At 46.7% G+C, this 18,808-nt stretch overlaps 3 protein-coding genes across 4 annotated transcripts in view; 2 read left to right on the top strand and 1 right to left on the bottom strand.

Annotated features, from left to right (window-relative positions):
* Positions 1-5,792, bottom strand: part of LOC135804585 (alanine--tRNA ligase-like) — a 17,237-nt gene extending 11,445 nt beyond the window's left edge. The window contains exons 1-3 of one of the 2 annotated variants that reach the window (XM_065318482.1): positions 5,364-5,792; positions 1,412-1,476; positions 618-694 (exon numbers count right to left, since the gene is read on the bottom strand). In XM_065318482.1, coding sequence (XP_065174554.1) covers positions 618-694; positions 1,412-1,476; positions 5,364-5,658 — 437 coding nt within the window. In that variant the 5' untranslated portion in view covers positions 5,659-5,792. Of the gene's footprint in view, positions 1-617; positions 695-1,411; positions 1,477-2,600; positions 2,784-5,363 lie in introns of those variants that run through there. The other variant, XM_065318483.1, reaches the window with a different exon arrangement.
* Positions 5,793-5,941: 149 nt separating this feature from the next.
* Positions 5,942-12,603, top strand: LOC135804583 (RNA 3'-terminal phosphate cyclase-like). The gene is made up of 10 exons (XM_065318480.1): positions 5,942-6,321; positions 7,141-7,385; positions 7,738-7,861; positions 8,309-8,367; positions 8,535-8,676; positions 9,574-9,710; positions 10,847-10,905; positions 11,330-11,424; positions 11,601-11,705; positions 11,899-12,603. The coding sequence occupies exons 1-10, from the start codon at positions 6,253-6,255 to the stop codon at positions 11,983-11,985; spliced, it is 1,122 nt and encodes a 373-aa protein (XP_065174552.1). The 5' UTR covers positions 5,942-6,252; the 3' UTR covers positions 11,986-12,603.
* A 3,991-nt stretch (positions 12,604-16,594) lies between these two features.
* Positions 16,595-18,472, top strand: LOC135804582 (uncharacterized). Its single transcript, XM_065318479.1, has 2 exons — positions 16,595-17,057; positions 17,365-18,472. The coding sequence occupies exons 1-2, from the start codon at positions 16,871-16,873 to the stop codon at positions 18,066-18,068; spliced, it is 891 nt and encodes a 296-aa protein (XP_065174551.1). The 5' UTR covers positions 16,595-16,870; the 3' UTR covers positions 18,069-18,472.
* Positions 18,473-18,808: the final 336 nt, after the last annotated feature.

The following is an 18,808-nucleotide window of genomic DNA, read 5'->3' as shown; positions in this document are numbered from 1 at the left end:
TAGCACTACCTGACAGAAACCTACTCATCTTACGTGAGTCATCCGCATGATATTATCTGGACTGCGAGCATGCTGACCTCCTTTGTACGTAGTACGAATCGTACTTGGAACACATGATGTGAGTTTTCGTCATTGGAGACCCATGTGCAGAGTTGCACACCCTTGGGAGCATATTTACTCTTGCTATACAATGCCTTGTACATGCATGCCGATGATTAGTTTACTGTAATGTCGCGTATAAAAGCAGGTGTTGACTGCCATTTAAACCAACCAAGCATGGTTCAAACCATGCTTCTATTCAATTATGCTTCTACAGTCAACATCATCAGTCTATACTGCGCAGTGATTCTGCCACGCATGTACTGTGCAAGTACTTGCACGTGTATTTTGCAGAGAGCGGCTTCTATTCCAACCGTGTGTCACGGCGCGCTTCGAAAAATCGGCTTCTATTTGAGGCATGCTTCTGTACAGGTCATGCTTTTATGCGCGACACTACAGTACCCCAAGTGACTAGATCAAACAACACACAAAGGCATGGTGGAGCAAAACGCAACGAAAAAGCAGGTGAACTTGGTTTACGGTATGAGAAGAAAGAAAAAAAACACTCCTCCCCTTACAGCTCAGCAGATCCAGATGAAAAGCAGCCAATGTGTTTGATTTCCTGGCTGTCCTTGGCCTTGCTGACCTGCTTCACCTGGGCGTTGAACAACAGCAATCAAACACAGCAGATTACTGTCTTTAGTGACAGTGCATGTATACTACATCCACAGGGTATTGATTCAAAATCTGGAATAGGAACCGTGTGTTCTCTAGTGGTGACTTCTCAACTTTACTACAGTAGATAGGATAGTAATAGATACTAGCTGGTAAGCTACTACAGTAGATAGGATAGTAATAGATACTAGCCGGTAAGCTACTACAGTAGATAGGATAGTAATAGATACTAGCTGGTAAGCTACTACAGTAGATAGGATAGTAATAGATACTAGCCGGTAAGATACTACAGTAGATAGGATAGTAATAGATACTAGCCGGTAAGTTACTAACATGTTAGCATGCTGGTGTTACACTGCGGTAACACACTGATCAACGCGCCTCTTCTTCTAGCTTTCCTATCAGTGTGATAATGAGTATCACATGACAGTGCTGCGCTTGCTCTCTCCACATGCATGCATGCACGCACACAATGCAAGAGAATGCTGGGCAACATGCGGGCAACTCCTCAACGATAATTGCACTTCTGAGACCATTCTTTCCCGTCCTATCAAATTCAAGTTCCGTTTCACATCGGGAAGCTAAACAATACTTCGAAGTACCATCGTGCAACATTAAGCTGCAGCATTACCGACATGCCTCAGTCAGGCTTCGCGGTAACAGCAAACGGTTTCTTCGCAAGCCAGCAGACCCTTACCTGAAACACCACATCCGTACCATCAACTGAAGTAGTTATTTCGCCTTGGTCCGAGGGCTGGCCACCTGTCAAAGTGAGCATGATACATCCACGTGCCCACAGACATAAGAGTTCCATTATTATGTTATTATCTCCATGCTGGTATGGTCCTGTTGAAGTGAACCAATGGGATGCCAAGTCCCACAGCTTTGCATATGCCAAATGGCTTGCATGAGAGGAGCATACATGTACAGTTTACAAACTATTGCCAACCCACTGTAGTCGCGGCACAACTACCGGTATGCCTGGCTAGCTAGGACTCTCAATTATTTTCTTGGCATTACAGTACTGTCGCTCTCCGAAGAACTGGGGGTCAGCCTCCTAGCCTAGACCGTTCTTATTTTCATGTAATACAGTGTGTGCGTAGTTGAGTCACCGTGTATACCGTAAAGTCTTGTATAAAAGCCGCGGCTTCTATGACTTTCTTGGTGAAATTTTGCAGGCTTCTATACGAGACAGGTATTTCTATGTATGTCAACACTAAAACCAGGCTTATGTGTGATTTGATGGGCCCAAAATTGTGGCTTCTATTCAAGTGCGGCTTTTATACAAGACTTTACGGTACATTGGTATGCTGTGCCTGATGAATTTCTAGCCTGATCGTTCTTCGCCGCCCGACAGTACTGTATACATGTAGACAAGGCACTGCGTCTGCCACCCTGGTATAGTCAGGCATGGTGGTGGGCTGGCACGAGCGAAACTTCTCTAAGCTGGTTGTGTTCCTCAACACAATCGTAAGCCGGTGATAACGCGGATGTGCGAATTTTACTTTACTGTACGTGGCAACTCGTGTTGCACTGTAGACTAATGGTAGAGGAAAGTAGAATCTACCGTTTGAGGTAGAAAAAAATAGAACACATTCACAGAAAGAAGTAGTTTCCACCGAAACCTATAGATTAAAAAAATGAACACCCCCATAGTCTCTTTGCTGCGAAAGCCTCGCCAAATCTCAGGCAGGTGATGTGGAAATGGCTGCAATAGAGTTTGGGAACCCTGAGAAAAGTGAACTTCAAGTATGTACAGCTCTTCAATTATTCATAAGATTGGGGAATTGAAAAGGGAAAAGAAAATTTTGATTTTGAGCACTCTGCCACGCACATGTTGATCATCAAGTTGACTTCATTTGCAGTTGACTTGCAACTTCTCTTACAGCAAATACAATTGGTTGCTCCTACGTGGAACACATGCTTCCTGCCGAACTTGACACTTGACTGACTTACGACTGCCATCCGCCGCATACGAGGAGCCTGCGCACCTTCCACTCGGCAAACCTGCAAAAAAGCACGACTCCCTGCTCCATACACAGTGTTTCGGGTAATTCACCCTTCATAAGTTGAGCTAGAGTAGGTTGAAAAAAGATTGTGCCTGAAGAGCACCACATATAATAGTGCTCTCCAGGCTAAACCATCACCGGGGATCTAAACTGACAGAGACGCTCGGTTTCCAGCGCGACAAACACCTCGTGAGGCCACAGGTAGCAGCGTGAGCCAGAGTCGCTCATGGAGTAATGCAAAACAGACGTTGAGAGCCAGTACCTATTCACAACGCTGTCACCTCCAACAGCTAGTCGCACATCAGCGTGAGGGACAAGGAGCAACCAACTTCATTTACTAATACCGCCGAAGTCGCTACTTCTAAGTTAGTATTGTTTTCCCGCACACGGGTGTGCGATTAATAATTGGAGGTGACAGCGTTGTGAATAGCTACTGGCTCTCAGCATCTGTTTTGCATCACTTAATGAGCGACTCTGACTCGCGCTGCTGCCTGGGGCTTCGTGAGGTGTGTGTCGCGCTGGAAACAGCACGTCTCTGTAAGTTTGTATCCCTTGTGATGGTTTAGCCTGGAGAGCACTATATAAATGGTGCTCTTCAGCAGTTCAGGCACAATCTTCCTCAGCCTTCTAGTACTCTGTACTCTAGCTCAACTGATGCAGGGTGAAATATCCCAAACACTGTATATTGAGCAGGGAGTGGTGCTTTCTTGCAGGTTTGCCGAGTGGAAGGTGCGACAGGCTCCTCGTGTGCTCTGGACGGCAGTCGTGAGTCAATCAAGCGTCAAGTTCGGCAGGAAGCATTGTATTCCACGTAGGAGCAAGCAACTTCATTTACTAATAGTGGCGAATCCGCAACTTCGAAGTTTCCCTTACAGTTACAGCTTCAATGGGTTAAAACATCTACCGCCTCTTAACAAAGCCTTTACCAACATCCACCCCGGGACACAGAAGCACAATGTCATGTAGGTGCATGTACGAGTACATTTTCATTACATGTACGAGGTGAATTGCTATTTCTGGACATTGTACATTTCTGGACATTTCGAGTAAAATAATTTTTCGTCGCGTGTAGAGTCAAGTCAGTCAGGTTGATGAACTTTTTTCTTGTTGTAGTTGACAGCTGGGCTATTGTAGTTTCTCCTCGTGTCGGTGCCTTGTTGATAGCCTTTTCTTGGGAGGCATTTCAACGAGTTTTGTGGTACTATGTCGCAAGAGAATTTTGAATTTTGAGTAAAATAAGAAGTAATGGACGAATCGTTGGCTTCCCCATGTGCACTCCACTTCAGACGCTGTATAGTCTTGGACCTGCTGGCTGGAAGTATGGAGAGGCCAACTGCAGTCCACCAATAGAAAAAATAACAAAAATGGTGCAGTATAGGATGCCTATTGACGCTATTTTACTTTCATGTCCAGAATTCCATACACTGAAATTTAGGCCAAAAAATTGGCCTGTCGAAAACATCCTGCTATAAAGTCTCTGGGATCACAGCATGAGCAATTGTCACATATTTGGAAAGATGAAGGATTAAGCCATACAATAGATACAAAAAGATATGAAAAATGTAAAACACACAGCCAGTGGGCCTCTATTTTATTTTCATGTCCAGAAATTGCTATTCACCTCGTACCTACCGTGTTTTCCGGGGTATAAGCCGCACTTTGAACACTGAAAATTCTTCCCAAAAAAGGTGACTAAAAGGGGGTTTGTCAACTGACAACCGCTCTATTTAGTTGCTATTCACTCTTTAGATGAAAATTCTTTTATTAATGATGTTGAAAAATTATTGACGTTTCGGGCCAGTCACCCATCGTCAGAACAATGTACAAGGAGCGAACCTGGCCTTTTATAACGAAAGCAAGCGAGAGCGTATGTATGTCCACGTGCGCTTTATCTGCTGAGCTGTTGCATACCCACTATTTTAGCGCACTTCTCCTTGTCAGTTGTACATGCAAATTCAGACACTCAATTGCATACGGCTATTGTGTGTTTCGTTTGTTTGTACATGGACATACATACGCTCTCGCTTGCTTTCGTTATAAAAGGCCAGGTTCGCTCCTTGTACATTGTTCTGACGATGGGTGACTGGCCCGAAACGTCAATAATTTTTCAACATCATTAATAAAAGAATTTTCATCTAAAGAGTGAATAGCAACTAAATAGAGCGGTTGTCAGTTGACAAACCCCCTTTTATTTACAATGCAGTTGCGTGATGTCCACCACTTTCTGAAAAAAGGTGACGCGGCTTATACTCCGACAATCAAATTAACCGCCTACGTGGATTCGCAGGAAGTGTGAGTTACGAAGTCTGAAGAAAATGTTGAACGGTCTCTGCTGGGATGACGGCTACACCATAGCTCAGTGGTTAGAGCATGGCTGGCTACAAGCAAGGGTCCCTGGTTCGAGTCCTGTTGGTGACAGTCAGTTTTTTCTTCGGATTTTTCCCATCTGCGTCTTTCCCTCAAACCAGTGATAAATAGGGTAGATGGTTGTATTTCGTGGCAAAAAAAAATGGGGGTGTGGCTTATACTCCAGTGTGGCTTATACTCCAGTGCGGCTTATGCTCCGGAAAACACGGTACTTCTATGTCCCTCGGTGGATGTAAAGTAAAGCTCTCAACGGCAGCGGCACTCTTTACTCACCTCCTTGAGGGTGCATGATTGTCTGATCAGTAACCACAGCATAGTCATTGGAATCGCCTTCCAATTTCTCCGCTTTCAGCACAGACGCTTTATCAAACGAGAACAGATACGTGTCTGAAAAGTACACAGGTTCTGTGCGTGTTTCGCCAGCGGCAGCAGAGGCCATTGTAGCACAGTAGATACTTCTCGAAAACTGAAATGAATTAATTGGAGAGGTAAATGAAGAATGAGTTTTCGCTCTGAAACAACGGAGAATGTGGCCAATGCAACTATTCCCAGCCAGGCCCAAGAGCATTATACATGACCAACATGTATAAGTATTATACTTCTGATCTGCAGACCTCTGCCTCTGGGAGCTCCTTGCCCATACCACAAGAGGTAGTCTGAGCTTGTGTCCTTGCTGAAAGGACTAAAAACTGAAACTGAAATTTTTTTGGAGCACTGGTACAATCCGATCGAGCACGTGTTGATCGAGGTTTTGAAAAAAAGATCTACTCATGATGTCGACGTGCACGACTGCACGTGCGTGTGCACGTGACATTTGAATTATTTCCATTTCGTTTGAAATGCTCGTCCGAAAACAAAACATACTCGAACTCCAGCACCTGTCCTTACTGCAAATGTGCTCAGTTTCTGGGTCCCTACGTGCTAGGCCTTCCTCTGTCCGTGAAGACCTGACGATTTCAATGTCGTAATGGGATTTGCTGTTTGAAAGATAGGAGAAGCAGAGGAACTGAATACGCTCCGAGGACGTGGGACAATCATCTTTTGACTTACTGATATCTAGAACTTTGTAGGAATTGATTGTTTCCTTGCAAAGATACTTCCAACAATTTTTCGTAACTGGTCACCCGCCAACCTTGGCACCAGACTCAGTTTGTTTAGAGCCATGCTGAAGAGCGGAAAGGCAGCAGGCAGTGGAGATCCTGTCAGCATTGATGGCTCCATTCTGGAAGGGGTACGTGATTTACTTCGAATTATTTATTTAACTAAGGATTCCCCAAAGGCTGTTCGCCTGTCGAGGAGGCTCCTGATATCTCTTGAATGATGGAATACATGATAGAAATGCCAATCTCTGCCCAATACACAGTGTTTAGGGGGAGGGGGGCTCACCCCATATCATTAGAGCTTGACTAGGCTGATGAAATGCTTGCCCCTTTTTTAGTACTCTCCGGAACCAGGTATTATCAAGGGATAAAAACTTACAGAGACCCTCCGTTTCCAGCACAACAAACACCTCGTTAACTCCAGGCGGCGGTTTGAGTCGGCCTTCAATAAGGTACATAAAGAATCCGATGAAAGAATGCATCTCGGGCCACGTCCTCGAGGTCACTTATGTCCTGTAGTGTCTGGGCTCTGCCATTGGCACAATTGACACCTGATGCCAAGATCTGATGACCCAGGAACGTCACCTCGTGCATGTTGATTGTGGACTTCCTGCCGTTCAGAGTGACATTATCCTTCAGTATTTGTTTGATTGCATCAAACTAATGGCCGCGCTCTAGGTGGGTAGGTGAAAGATCAGGATACCATCTAGGTAGACCAGAATGTCACCGATGGATCTCTGGAGGCGCTCCATTTTGCGCTGAAGTAGCTCTGGGCTGCAGGAGACCAAATGGTAGGCTATGTGTGCCTCGGGGAGGCCCATTACGTACACGTGTGTGTGTGTGTGTGTGTGTGTGTGTGTGTGTGTCCAACTGTGTTTGTGTGTTCTATTGGGCATGTGTGTGCACTGCATGGCCTTGACTGCTTTGCTTTCTGTGTGTGCGTCCTGCAGGGTGGGCAGATCATCAGGATTTCGGCAGCATTGGCATGCCTGTTGCGGCAGCCTGTTGCTCTCCACTCCATCAGAGCCAAGCGCAGCAAGCCTGGACTGAGAGCACAGCACTTGACCGGCCTCGGCCTAGTCATGGAAATGAGTCAGGGCAACTTGGTCGGTGGCGGTGTGGGCGCTACTGAAGTTCAATTGCACCCCGGGCAACTGCAAGGCGGCCGTTTTCAGGCCGACCCGGGAACGGCTGGGTAATTTGCAGTTGTGGATTTGACTTCTGGTTTGTGCGTGTGTGGTGTGTGCGTGCGTGATGCGTGTGCGTGTTTGCCGCGTGTACGTGCATGTATTGGCATTTATATTTTTTCATGTGCATGTACATAATTATACATGTACATCTCTTGTGACTGTGCTGCTAGTGTCAACGCATGCCTTCATTTCCTCATGGGGCAGCGCCATTCATATGTACAACAGTACAATATTCAAACTCCCGACGCCCACACACTGTACTTCAAAGCCAGCGTAGTACATGTTATGTAGTATGATTGTGTGTGCTTTGTATACCCTTGGTACCGCTGCTGTGTCTTGTACTGCGGTACATTGTAGATCAGTTGCACTGCTCATCCAAGTGTCCTTGCCGTGCGCCCTGTTCGCACCTCGGCCTACTCGCCTTCAGCTACGCGGCGGCACCAATGCTGACATGGCACCTCCCGTCGACTACATACAGCAAGTGAGTAGGCCGACTCGACATCAGATGATTGGGTACCGCATAGACTTACTTTGTGCTTGTACACGTACTGTACACGTACTGTACACGTTGCACCTACTGGGCATTCACTCAATACGCTGCATGTACTAGTATTTTAGTACCGGTACTATCCAATTTCAACTGTACATGTACCTGAGTACTACCATCATCCACAGCCAGGCTATTCGGAACTACATGTAGGGAAGGTGACCATGACCAGTAATGACTTGCCATCCACTACTATTGATTGTCTTCTGGCGAGGCCATGAGCGAGTTTCAGTGGATGCTTTTCTTTCCTGTGCTGTCTATCTGCCTGCGCACCTGTGCGCGCGCGCGCGTGCGTGTGTGTGTGTGTGTGTGTGTGTGTGTCTCTCTCTCTCTCTCTTTCTTTCTTTCTCTTTCTCTCTGTTATATGGTGTCTCCAAACAGGTTTTTTGTCCGATATCCAAACGCTTTGGTGTTGACTGCGATGTTAGCATTGTCAAGCGGTAAGCAAATGATTTGTTTGCGCTCTAATCTGTTTATTTTTGCTGATCCAGCTGGCAAGGTTGTAGCCGGACTATTCACATAGGCATGTGGAGTCTCTACCAGTACTGTCATCCTTGTTGTTGATTAGCCTGTCTGTGGGTTATTCTCTTGTTGTCATTACTTATAGTGGCTTCTTTCCAAGAGGTGGTGGCATTGTGGATGTAAATGTTCAACCCGTTGCTCAGCTATCTGCAGTGGAGATGCTTGATCCCGGGCATGTTGTGCGAATCACTGGCACTGCTATCTGTGCAGGGGAGCTACCCAGAGGTGTAAGTGTGCATGTGTGCCTGTGTGTCTGTCTGTCTGTCCGGCTCCCTTCCTGTACATGTATGAGTGAGTGTGTGTGTGTGGGGGGGGGGGGGTGCATGTGTTTGTTTGTACGGCTGTACGTGGGTGTGTGTGTGGGTGTGGGTGGATGTGTTTGTGTGTTGGTTTGCACGTGGGTGGATGGATGTGACACAGGTACACATTCATGTTCAAAAGTTGACGTCGCTATTAAAAACTAGGTGTAAAGTCTGAATGCCGTTTGCGGGACAGAACTGGGCTTGTGTGATAGCACGGCCATCCGTATTAAGGGTATGTTTACTGAACACACGGACTGAAATACAAGTCTCTCACCTTGGCCCATCGTAAATTTGTAGAAACTTAAACTTAGTTCGCAAGAATTGTGATGTATTCACAACTATTCTTCACCAGTATGCAGTCTTTACGATCACACACAAGCACACATAAGCGTACACACGCACGCACGCACACACACACACACACACACACACACACACACACAGTGACACACACACACACACAAGTGCACACACACACACGCGTGCACGCGCGCACACACACAAACACACACACAAACACACACAAACACACACACACACAAACACACACACACACCATGTACCATGTTTCCATGTATACGCCCGTCGCAAGAGAAGCACGCAAATCTGCAAATGCACTGGATGTGCACCCACAGATTTAACACACACACACACACACACACACACAAGTGCTTGTGTACACGGAAATGGGTGTTGGTGCATCGTGTACCCATTGTCATTGAGTGACACAGTGGTAGGTCTAAAGGCCACCCATAACAATGGGTCACATATTGCTTTCTTCACGCGTACAGTATTTCCAACTGCTCTGCTTGTTCTGGATAGTATGGCAATGATATTGCCAAGGCCTGTCAGCGGCTATTGCTCAATCGGCACAAGGAGTTGGTTGCCGATGTGAAGATCGACATTGCCGGCGAATACATTCAGCGAGATCAAGCTACTGCAACAGGCTCATGTGTCTTGTAAGTCCGGCGTTCTGTGAGCAGTTCATTGTGCTTTGTACAGGTGTAATCTAGGGGTTGGATCCAGATCGATTGAGTGGATCCTTTGGATCCACCTAGGTCCAATCAAACGCTCCCCTCGATCGAATCTGGAATTTTAGTGATTTTTTAGGGTTTCCATGAGAGAAAGCAACGATTTCCGCATCATCACTTTTATTCTCATCATTTGTACACGTATCACGTACAGAGCACGATTTGTGGCAAAAAATAATCCGGTGGATCCTGTCAACGCTGCTCCCCGCGATGGGAAAGGATGCGAATCCAGTAGATCCGGTTGATCTGGATCCAGATCCTACCAATTGAACATGCCCCTACTGTTACTTTCCTCTGTTTTCATTTAGCTCAAATGCAGAATATGAAAATATGAAAGTGGAGAGGAAAAGAAGCTGAAAGCTGGTCACCCTGGGCAGATCAGTTTGTATTGAAACCGTCAGTGCATGAAAACATGTCAGTAATGGTAGATTGCCACCAGGGAGTCATGGCGTCTAGGAAGACGGCACAAGTTCACATAGTACCTGAAACAATATGCGCTTTACCCCAGATTTGGAAGTTGTTCATGATCCGTTGTCTATGCAACTTGCGATCGAGGTCTTGATCTGCTGACCTGAAGTGTGGCCCAAACAAGCGATGCCATACTGGAGCATTGTATAAATAGGCCCTGTCCAAAGGTCAACTGTAATGGGCAACCAGTGGTTGAAACCCACGTCATTTAGCGTTACAGTCACCCAGGTCGTCTCCCTAGATGCTAGGACTCCCTGATGGCCACCTATTGCAGAGCTTGCTTACAGCAGATTGGACTGTACATTTAATACTACGATATCGTATAGTGAAAACATTTTAAAGGGGTCCGTGGTAAGTTTGCCTGATGATGGTTTTTTCGTTGAAAACTGTGGGTTGCTCCCAGTGATGTATGGTAAATTTGTAACACAACGAGTTGTCTGGGCAAGTCCAGATGAACAGTACTCCAGTCAATGTTCTGCATAAGTTTGTTAGCTTCTCTTATCTTTATCGCTATGGAGTCCGGTATTGTTCGAGCTTCTTTCTGCGTGCTGTTGCATTCGTTGTGTCCATCTACATTTGTATTTGTCTTCCACCAGACTGGTTGCTGAGACATCTACTGGGTGCTTACTGGCAGGTTCTGGTCTCGGATCGAGAGGTAAGGAAACGCGTGTCTTGCCGGGCCAGTCCGCCTTTTTGGCCAAAAAATAGTCGCACAACTTTGCCAAGTTCTCTGGTGAACCACATTCCCTTCAAGTAGAACACCTTTTCGTCACCGGTGTAATTATTAATTTTTACGCCAATTTTGTTACATACCCTGAAATATAGACCCGGCAAATAGTTCGGTTTCCGATTCTTCCAACAGACAAAATTGGGTGGGTGATATTGGTATTTGGCTGGACTTCCAGTGGACGTCAGGTCTTGTTTTGCCGCAAAATAACCAAGCAACCTTGTCACCTGTAGACTCGGGTATACTCACCACAGAACTGATCGCTGTACGCGTATCCATGTTGAAAATGGGCTAACTTTGCTGTTCGGTTACCTAACTGATTGTGCGCATGCATGCACGTGTTCATGTGCAGGAAAGGGACCACGTGACATCGCAGCCGACGCTGTTGATATGCTCACCAACAACCTTCAGCATGGTGCCTGTGTTGATGAACATCTCCAAGATCAGGTCAGTTCTGGGTGATGCAATCCAGTTGTTTTTCATTATTTTAACGTTACAGTCGGACTCCCCTTTTCCAGACACATTTGAGTGCATGATTCACCCATGTGCTTGTGTGGATTATGATGGGTTGTAGTCCCAGGCTAAGAGGGGAACTGACTTTCTCGTTCCTTTTGTTTGTGCAGCTGATCATCCTGATGGCGCTGGCGAAAGGCACATCTCGTATTCGGACTGGTCCACTCACACTTCACACTCAGACGGCCATTGAGCTCTGCAAGAACCTGCTTGGGGTATGTTCTTTGGACCATTTAGCTTTGGTACGGTTTAGAACTATGTCGGCCGTGGGAAACTACTGGCATTTGCATTGCTTTCGGGAGTGTCCGACGGGAACTTTGAGGTCACTGGAAGTGAGCTCTGTAAATGCAGTCTCTAATTGTTGAAGCCTTGATGCTTTCCTCTATTCTTATGTGTGATTCTGCACAGGTGAATTTTGACGTTACCCCAGTGGATGGGGTAGCTGATGCCAATGTCGTATCGTGCCAAGGACTGGAATTCTCAAGAAGCACGTAGCGAACATTTGCCTACAATACGATTGCCGTCGAGAAGAGAAAGCCGTGTTGTGTTTTCCATGTGCCATCGGATATCCATGTTATGGTTTTAGCCGTCTGAAAATTACCGCTGTGGTGTCAAATCCTCTCCTCGCAGCGCTGGAGAGCCACTTTAAAACAATATCCGAGTCATGCTACGATGTACCCTGGACATCGCCTCTAGTCATCGCTCCGTCAAATCAGGACAGGGTATTTACATCTGCCATGTGTGATGAGCGTAGATTCAGCTCTACACCACGATGGTGGCCATTGGTTTGTGTTACATAAAATGCAGCTGTTGCTGGTAGCACAGCAGCCGAATGTCAGGCGATCAGTATTTGAAAACATTCCCCATTTCAAGCTCTTTCTGCTTTGATTAACATCCGATCAGGGTCTAAACTTTACAGACTTGCCCACTACTCTGGTCATCCAGGGTCTCCAAGTCCTGGCACAAACTTTTAGAGCCTGCCTACAGTAAGGATGATCTGATCTGTACGACGAGTACTAGTACCACCTCTATTTTTGAGCTGTGACACAATGCCCTGTCACACTCATGATTTCGTTGACCAGTTCACCAGCTTGTCATTTATGGGACACCCATCCACACTGGTGACTGAAGTGAAGAGGGGCAGGGAGTGCTACCAGCACTTCTTCATTTTGATTTATTACTCTCTTTACAGCTGGAGATGGATAACTACATGTGTCCAGGGAGCCATAAAACACCGGTATTTTACAACTCCCTGGTTATGTCTGTTCACCCCGAGCTGAAATTGAGCTTTGAAGCAGAGACATCCACTTGCATGCTGAATACCGCCACTACCGCCGCCACCGCAACGAGAAGAAATAGGCATCTATTTGCCTTCGGAAAATCAATCAAATAAAATGAAGATGAAAGAAACCAGTAATGCAGGGTCACACATACGGAGTGCATGACCTCCTGCTTTGGCAGTTGGACAGACACAGTGCGTGGTAGTCACTTCAGAAGTGTGACATTACTCTGACATAAATGTACATGTATCTTCATTCATTCATGCAGCAACTGCATGGGCTCCATTGGTTTGATCTAGAGGTCCTATGCTGGAGAAATCTCACTGCTGCATTGATTCTTCACAGCGTGAACGCAGGCAATGGCAATCCTGGCAAGAGTCATCCCAGTGCATTGTGTGTCCCCCCCCCCACACACAGTGCTGCCAAACCGTCCGATTTTTGAAGGCTCTTCCGAAAACCGGTCCGAAAAGGGAAACGTCCGAAAAGCAGCCAAAATGTCAGAGATCATTACTTTCCTATGCAGAAGTCCTGTACTTTCACTTTTCAGCGCAACTGAAGGCACAAATCACTGTACATTTGCTTCTAAAAAGGCTAGCGCTTGGCTGTGGAAGTGCAAAGTAACATGGATCAGGCTGGATGGCATGTACACTGACAGTCTGTACAGAGTCAGTGTGCGACCACACTCATCATTACAAAATTCATGACAACTCTGGGGTTACCATGGCAACGAAGCGAATTTTCATGGTGTTTTAGGCGATATTTTGAATTCTCTGTAAAAAATTTGCCGAGGAGAAAAATTCGCACCATGTGGCGGTGAAGGGTGTCCGATTTTGGGCGAAAATTATTTGGCAGCACTGCACACACTACTACTGACACATAACTGTGCTTCATTGCAAAATTGTTTGGTAGGAGTACACAGAGCAAAAGGACCGTACATCTATTGTAGGGTTAGTGCATGTCATGGGGCATTGTTCACAAGGTATGATTGACTGTTGTGACGTACCGTATTCTAATTATCTGCACTGAACAGTGTTTTATGCTAATGATGTATTCATGATGATGAATAGCTAGGATTTGTGAACTTCACCACAGTCCTTATCCTTTCAAACCTGCCCTTTGTCCTTGCGCCAAGTCCAGCTATTTATATCCCATGGAAGAGGGTATGGAAAACAAGCGGAAAGAAAAAAACAAATCCGGCATTGCTGTGCACATCTTACTCCTTGTCTCCTTCAAACATGCCTGTACAATTAGCATTAGCCCCAAAACTGGCCAAAGCTTGCTCTCCCCTGCGCTGACGAGAGGAAGGCACACAGGTCTGGTCCTCCGTGTGGTGTGTGTTGCCCCTCTGTCTTTGGACTGGAAGTAAAGTTAGTATTAGTAAGTTAGTTCCTTGCCTGTGACTGGTTAGTTCTATTTTCCTCATGGCCTTTGGGTGCCAAGTACCGGTAAGTGTAGAGTAGCACCCCCTGCCCTGGCCTAGGAATCAATGCAGGTTACACCAGGCAGTACAACTATTGTAATTTGTAGTGGCGATTACGTGCATTATTATAACTAAGCCACCTAGTTCTAGTACATGTACCTAGGCAATGACCAATGCCACGACATGTGCATGGCACTTTGGGGACGTTGGGTACTTGAGTCTGGAATCCCATGCTAATTACTGGGTACTTGAATCCTGCTGTGTCACACGTCATCCATCCGGCTGGTCATATCTCTCTCTATGCATCCAGTAACACTAGCACTGCTCTACAGTCTGTCCCTCCAGGAACTTGCGATTCCGCGGCCGCGTTGTTTTCCGCGATTTGAACAAAAGTCCGTGATATCCGCGATATTTGAAAAATCATCCGCGTTATTGTAGAAAACTGTCCTTGATACTTGAAAAGCACCGCGATATTTCGAAAAGCAACCGCGATATTCGAGTCTTTCTTCGATGTTGTTTAGTTCTTCAAGCTCGTCAGTAGTTTACTTGTGAGATCGACACCAGAATGGAGAAGTTTCTGGGCAAATCAGCGACTGATAAGTCACAAAATAAGGCTCGCGTCGAGTGTTGTCCGAGGATGGAGGATAGCTTGCAAGCTCCTGCCAGGCAGTTGAACACAGTCAGCGCAGCACACGTTCTGTTTTGTCATGCATGATTTATGCTGTACGACTCGTACATCGTACACCACTACAGTACAAGTACCAAAATCGGCCGCAATTCCCGCAATTTTACCACAATAATCCCGCAATATTTGACAAAATCCGCAATATTCCCCGCAATTTGTGGCATTTTACCTCGCAACTTTTTCCGCGATATTTCCGAAATGTCTCCGCAAGTTTCTGGAGGGACAGTACAGTCTACACTGCCAATGCAATGGCATTGCCGGCTGGTGGTGCCAGTGCACTGCATGCAGTACAGTACTGCTCATCTGAGTGTAGACATGTAGTGTATACATGTAGTGAAGACATGCCGTCGACAGTAGTGTAGCAGTGACTCTGCTACTTCCAAGGGATGTCTCCAAAGCACCTCTTTATCTCGCCCGCAATGACTATGTCACAACTGCAAATAAGGCAATTCGCAAGGCACCATGTACCAGGACACCAGCACAAGTGTCGCCCGACACGTGCTCTGCCCAGCCTCCACACACCCATCACATGCGCAGGACAATAACACTGCCAAGTCTTTGTCGCCAGCCACACACACCAATGCAGTGTGTGCTGGACATATCGGACAGCCTGTGTGCTGATTGGTCAGCTCAGGGCTACCCGTACCCATGAGCTCATCATACTGGTATACCACTCATACAAGTGCCGCAGTGGATCAACATGACAACAGCTAGATCATAGATGATCCCATCTTGTCACCATGATCACGTACCAGTGCAGTGTGAAAATAATTTTTTTTGGAGTATCACTGCCACTGCCACTGGATCATGGTATGGTGGCTGTTGTTGACAAGTAGAACCAACCAGCTCGTGTGACACTATTGCAATGTCAAATCTGACTGGTCAGCCACTGCCACCCAGTCCCAGGCCAGCTGCAGGGCTGAAGCCAAGGGAGCTGGAGACCACCCTGGACGGCAACGATCTCAAAACGTTTTGATCGCACATGCATGTACAATTATGTAGTTACAGAGCTAGCATCTGACTTGCCTGGTTTTTGCATTGTCATTATGTAAATGTTACACAGCTAGGCGGCTGGCAGTGGCACTGCACATGATTGTGGTTCATCCTGACCATTGTAAGCTTGCAAGTCCAAGACGGCCAGAGTCCACGACGTGTACATCTACGTAGCGTCAAACAAACACTGCTAGTCTGGACAAGTCCAACCGTACCGTCCTCCTCAAACTCAGTCACAACTAATGTGTTACTTTACATGGGCGAAGTCTGCCCCTGTCTTGTACTAAGCAACACAATTATGTAGCAGTCCTGTACTGCGCTTCTTCATCAGTCAGTCGTCACGCCACCCCGACAACCCTTGATAATCAGTCCTGGTCCCGGGTCAAACGTCTCCATGATCTCGACTCCAGTACACTGTCTCACAAGAAGTGTCCACGTCGTCCACTGACAAAGTCAAAGTTACATACATGCCTTCTTCTGTCTTGAACTATTTATTGAAGTATTTGAAGTCGGAACAATAGTCAGTACGATCGAGTACAGCGTTGTTCTTCAATCACACGATTCACAAGTCGCGCACGTGCAATAAACGACAAAACATTCCTTTCCCAGTGAATACTTGACGTAATGTCCTATTTGAATTTCTGAAAGGTGACGTAGCTATGACATAACGGAAGATTGCATCATGCAAGTGCAACGGATTGGCGAACAAAAGCGAAATCGCAAATCTGTTCATCACCCTTTCTCAAAAGTCTTCTTCATGATCGGTTGCGTCTTTCTAGTGCAATTGCTGCCTGCGCCTGCCTGCGTCCCGTGCCCGTGTGCCCGAGTGCTCCATAATAAGCGTTGTTGGTCGGAGCTTTGTTCCCGACCAATATAACCTTTCAAGGAAGTTCTTCTTCCCCAGTCAAAATTTCGTCGCTTCAGGTCAACACTAATCTTGTTGAACCATGTTTGCCGTCTCAGATATCGTTGTGGGTGGATGTATTGCTCAAGAGCAAAGCAATGTCAAAAAGTGGCACCATTTCGACTCAGAGTATTTTAGGAGGCGTTCCTGTAGTGGACCTAGCCGATCCCGCTGCAGTGAACCCCCTCCAACTGAAAGCAGACCGATACACAGTGACAGCACCAGCTCTCCCGCAGGACACAGTTTCTCCGCTTGCTTTGAACACTACGTCTCAAACGGAGCCCTGTAAGTCCTGCGTGCTCCGTTGCCAAAGCTTATAGCACATACAACATCCAAACACTGTTACCAGGTCACATTGACAACTACTCACACGCTGCATGTAGTCATGCAGATGTACTGCTTATCTCCAAGCAGAAGTTTCGCGTAGCTGAGCAATAACATAACTAACTTATCATAAGCTGCCACACTATAATCATGTACTTGCTCGCCTGCAGCTTCCGCAGAAGAACGTTACAGTGTTTCTGTTGCTTCGAGGTGCAGCGTGTTGATGTTCTTTTTCTTGTTTGGCTTGCCTTTCTTTCCATCTTCTTAGGTATTGACTTTGACCTATTGAACCGCGACGACAGTCTTGTACCGAACGGAGACCCAGAATTCCTAGAGAAGACACTTGACCTAGAGAACGACTTGGATTGGCTCGGCCTGTTCAACGCAGCAGCAGCAGCCGCCGCCGAAGACGTGCCAGACATCGATGCAGCTCTTACCGCAACGTCCGCCGTCGGGTCAGGGCCTTTTGACCCTGACCCGGATGGCTGGATGACGACCACCCTGTCACAGTCATCGCCATCGTCTTACGGCAGCGAGTCCGGAGAGAGTGACGTGTACGCAGCAGCTGCTGCCATCGCCACTGCCATCGAGCCGGCCGCCAAGCGACGATGCCCTTCGCCGGCGTACAGCTCCTCTTCATCTGCCCAGCTTGCATCATCGGCGTGCAGCAGTCCAACATCCCTGACTACTACCGACGTATCGCCCGCTTACAGTCCGGCGTCATCATCCAGCGTAGTGCAGTCGCCGCGCGGTGCTGCGTCCTCACCGGGTAGCGACAGTGACCGCAAGAAGCAGATGAACAACGTTGCCGCAAAGAAACACCGCGCCGGACGCCGTTGCAAAGACCAGGAGAACGACCGCCTGATCCAAGAACTTCGCGCCGAGAATGACCTTCTCCGCGCTGAAGAGGAGAAGCTCAAGAGAACCCTGGAGAAGGCCAAACTGAAGATCCAAGCTGCTCTCACTCGCTGAATAGCCAGCGTAAATTGCGCTGAGCTGTTCAGTATTCAGTACTCCCATATTGCGCCTATCTGCAACCGAACACCTGTTTGTGCTGTGCACAAACCATCCCACCTTAGCTTACCCACTTAGACGCAGTTACTTGAGGTCTATGTGGACATTGTCACACAATGAATAACCTGTCTTGAAACCATCTGTAAAACAACAAAGGCAACTAATATGCTGTGTTGTAGCGTAATCACTTCATCTTTTTGTATCCACGACAATATATTTTTTTGCTAATTTTAAGTAATTTGCCTAGGGAGCATCCCGTACTCATCTGTATGTTTCATAACTTCATGAAATTCAACTATTGTTAGTATTAACACTGGCAGCTATGCTGTTTTGATAGTAGTAACACATAAAAGTACACCGTATACGACTGTGTTGAGGTGAATGTTTGGAAGATGAGGGTATTGCCCTATTCTGGTACACCCTGGTTGGAAGGTTTGTCACCCCGCCACTGCACTGCAGGTTCCTGCCCCTCCCGAGTTCAGACTCTTGCCAGGAGCTTTCCCAAAATCTCATTTTCTTCCACGAAATGGGTGCACACTGTTCAATTCTTTCACCTCCGACCTGCAGCAAAGCTTTACTACGTTTACCATGCAAGCAAATCGAAATACATGTATAGTGAGTGTGCTGGGTCTGTCAAAAGCAGGGAGTAGTACAATATTGTACTACTCCCTGGTCAAAAGCAGGGATTGTTAGCTGCT

This window comes from Sycon ciliatum, chromosome 1 (assembly GCF_964019385.1).
Source record: "Sycon ciliatum chromosome 1, ocSycCili1.1, whole genome shotgun sequence".
NCBI classification, from domain to species: Eukaryota; Metazoa; Porifera; class Calcarea; order Leucosolenida; family Sycettidae; genus Sycon; species Sycon ciliatum.
This window is presented reverse-complemented; position numbering and strand designations above follow the sequence as displayed.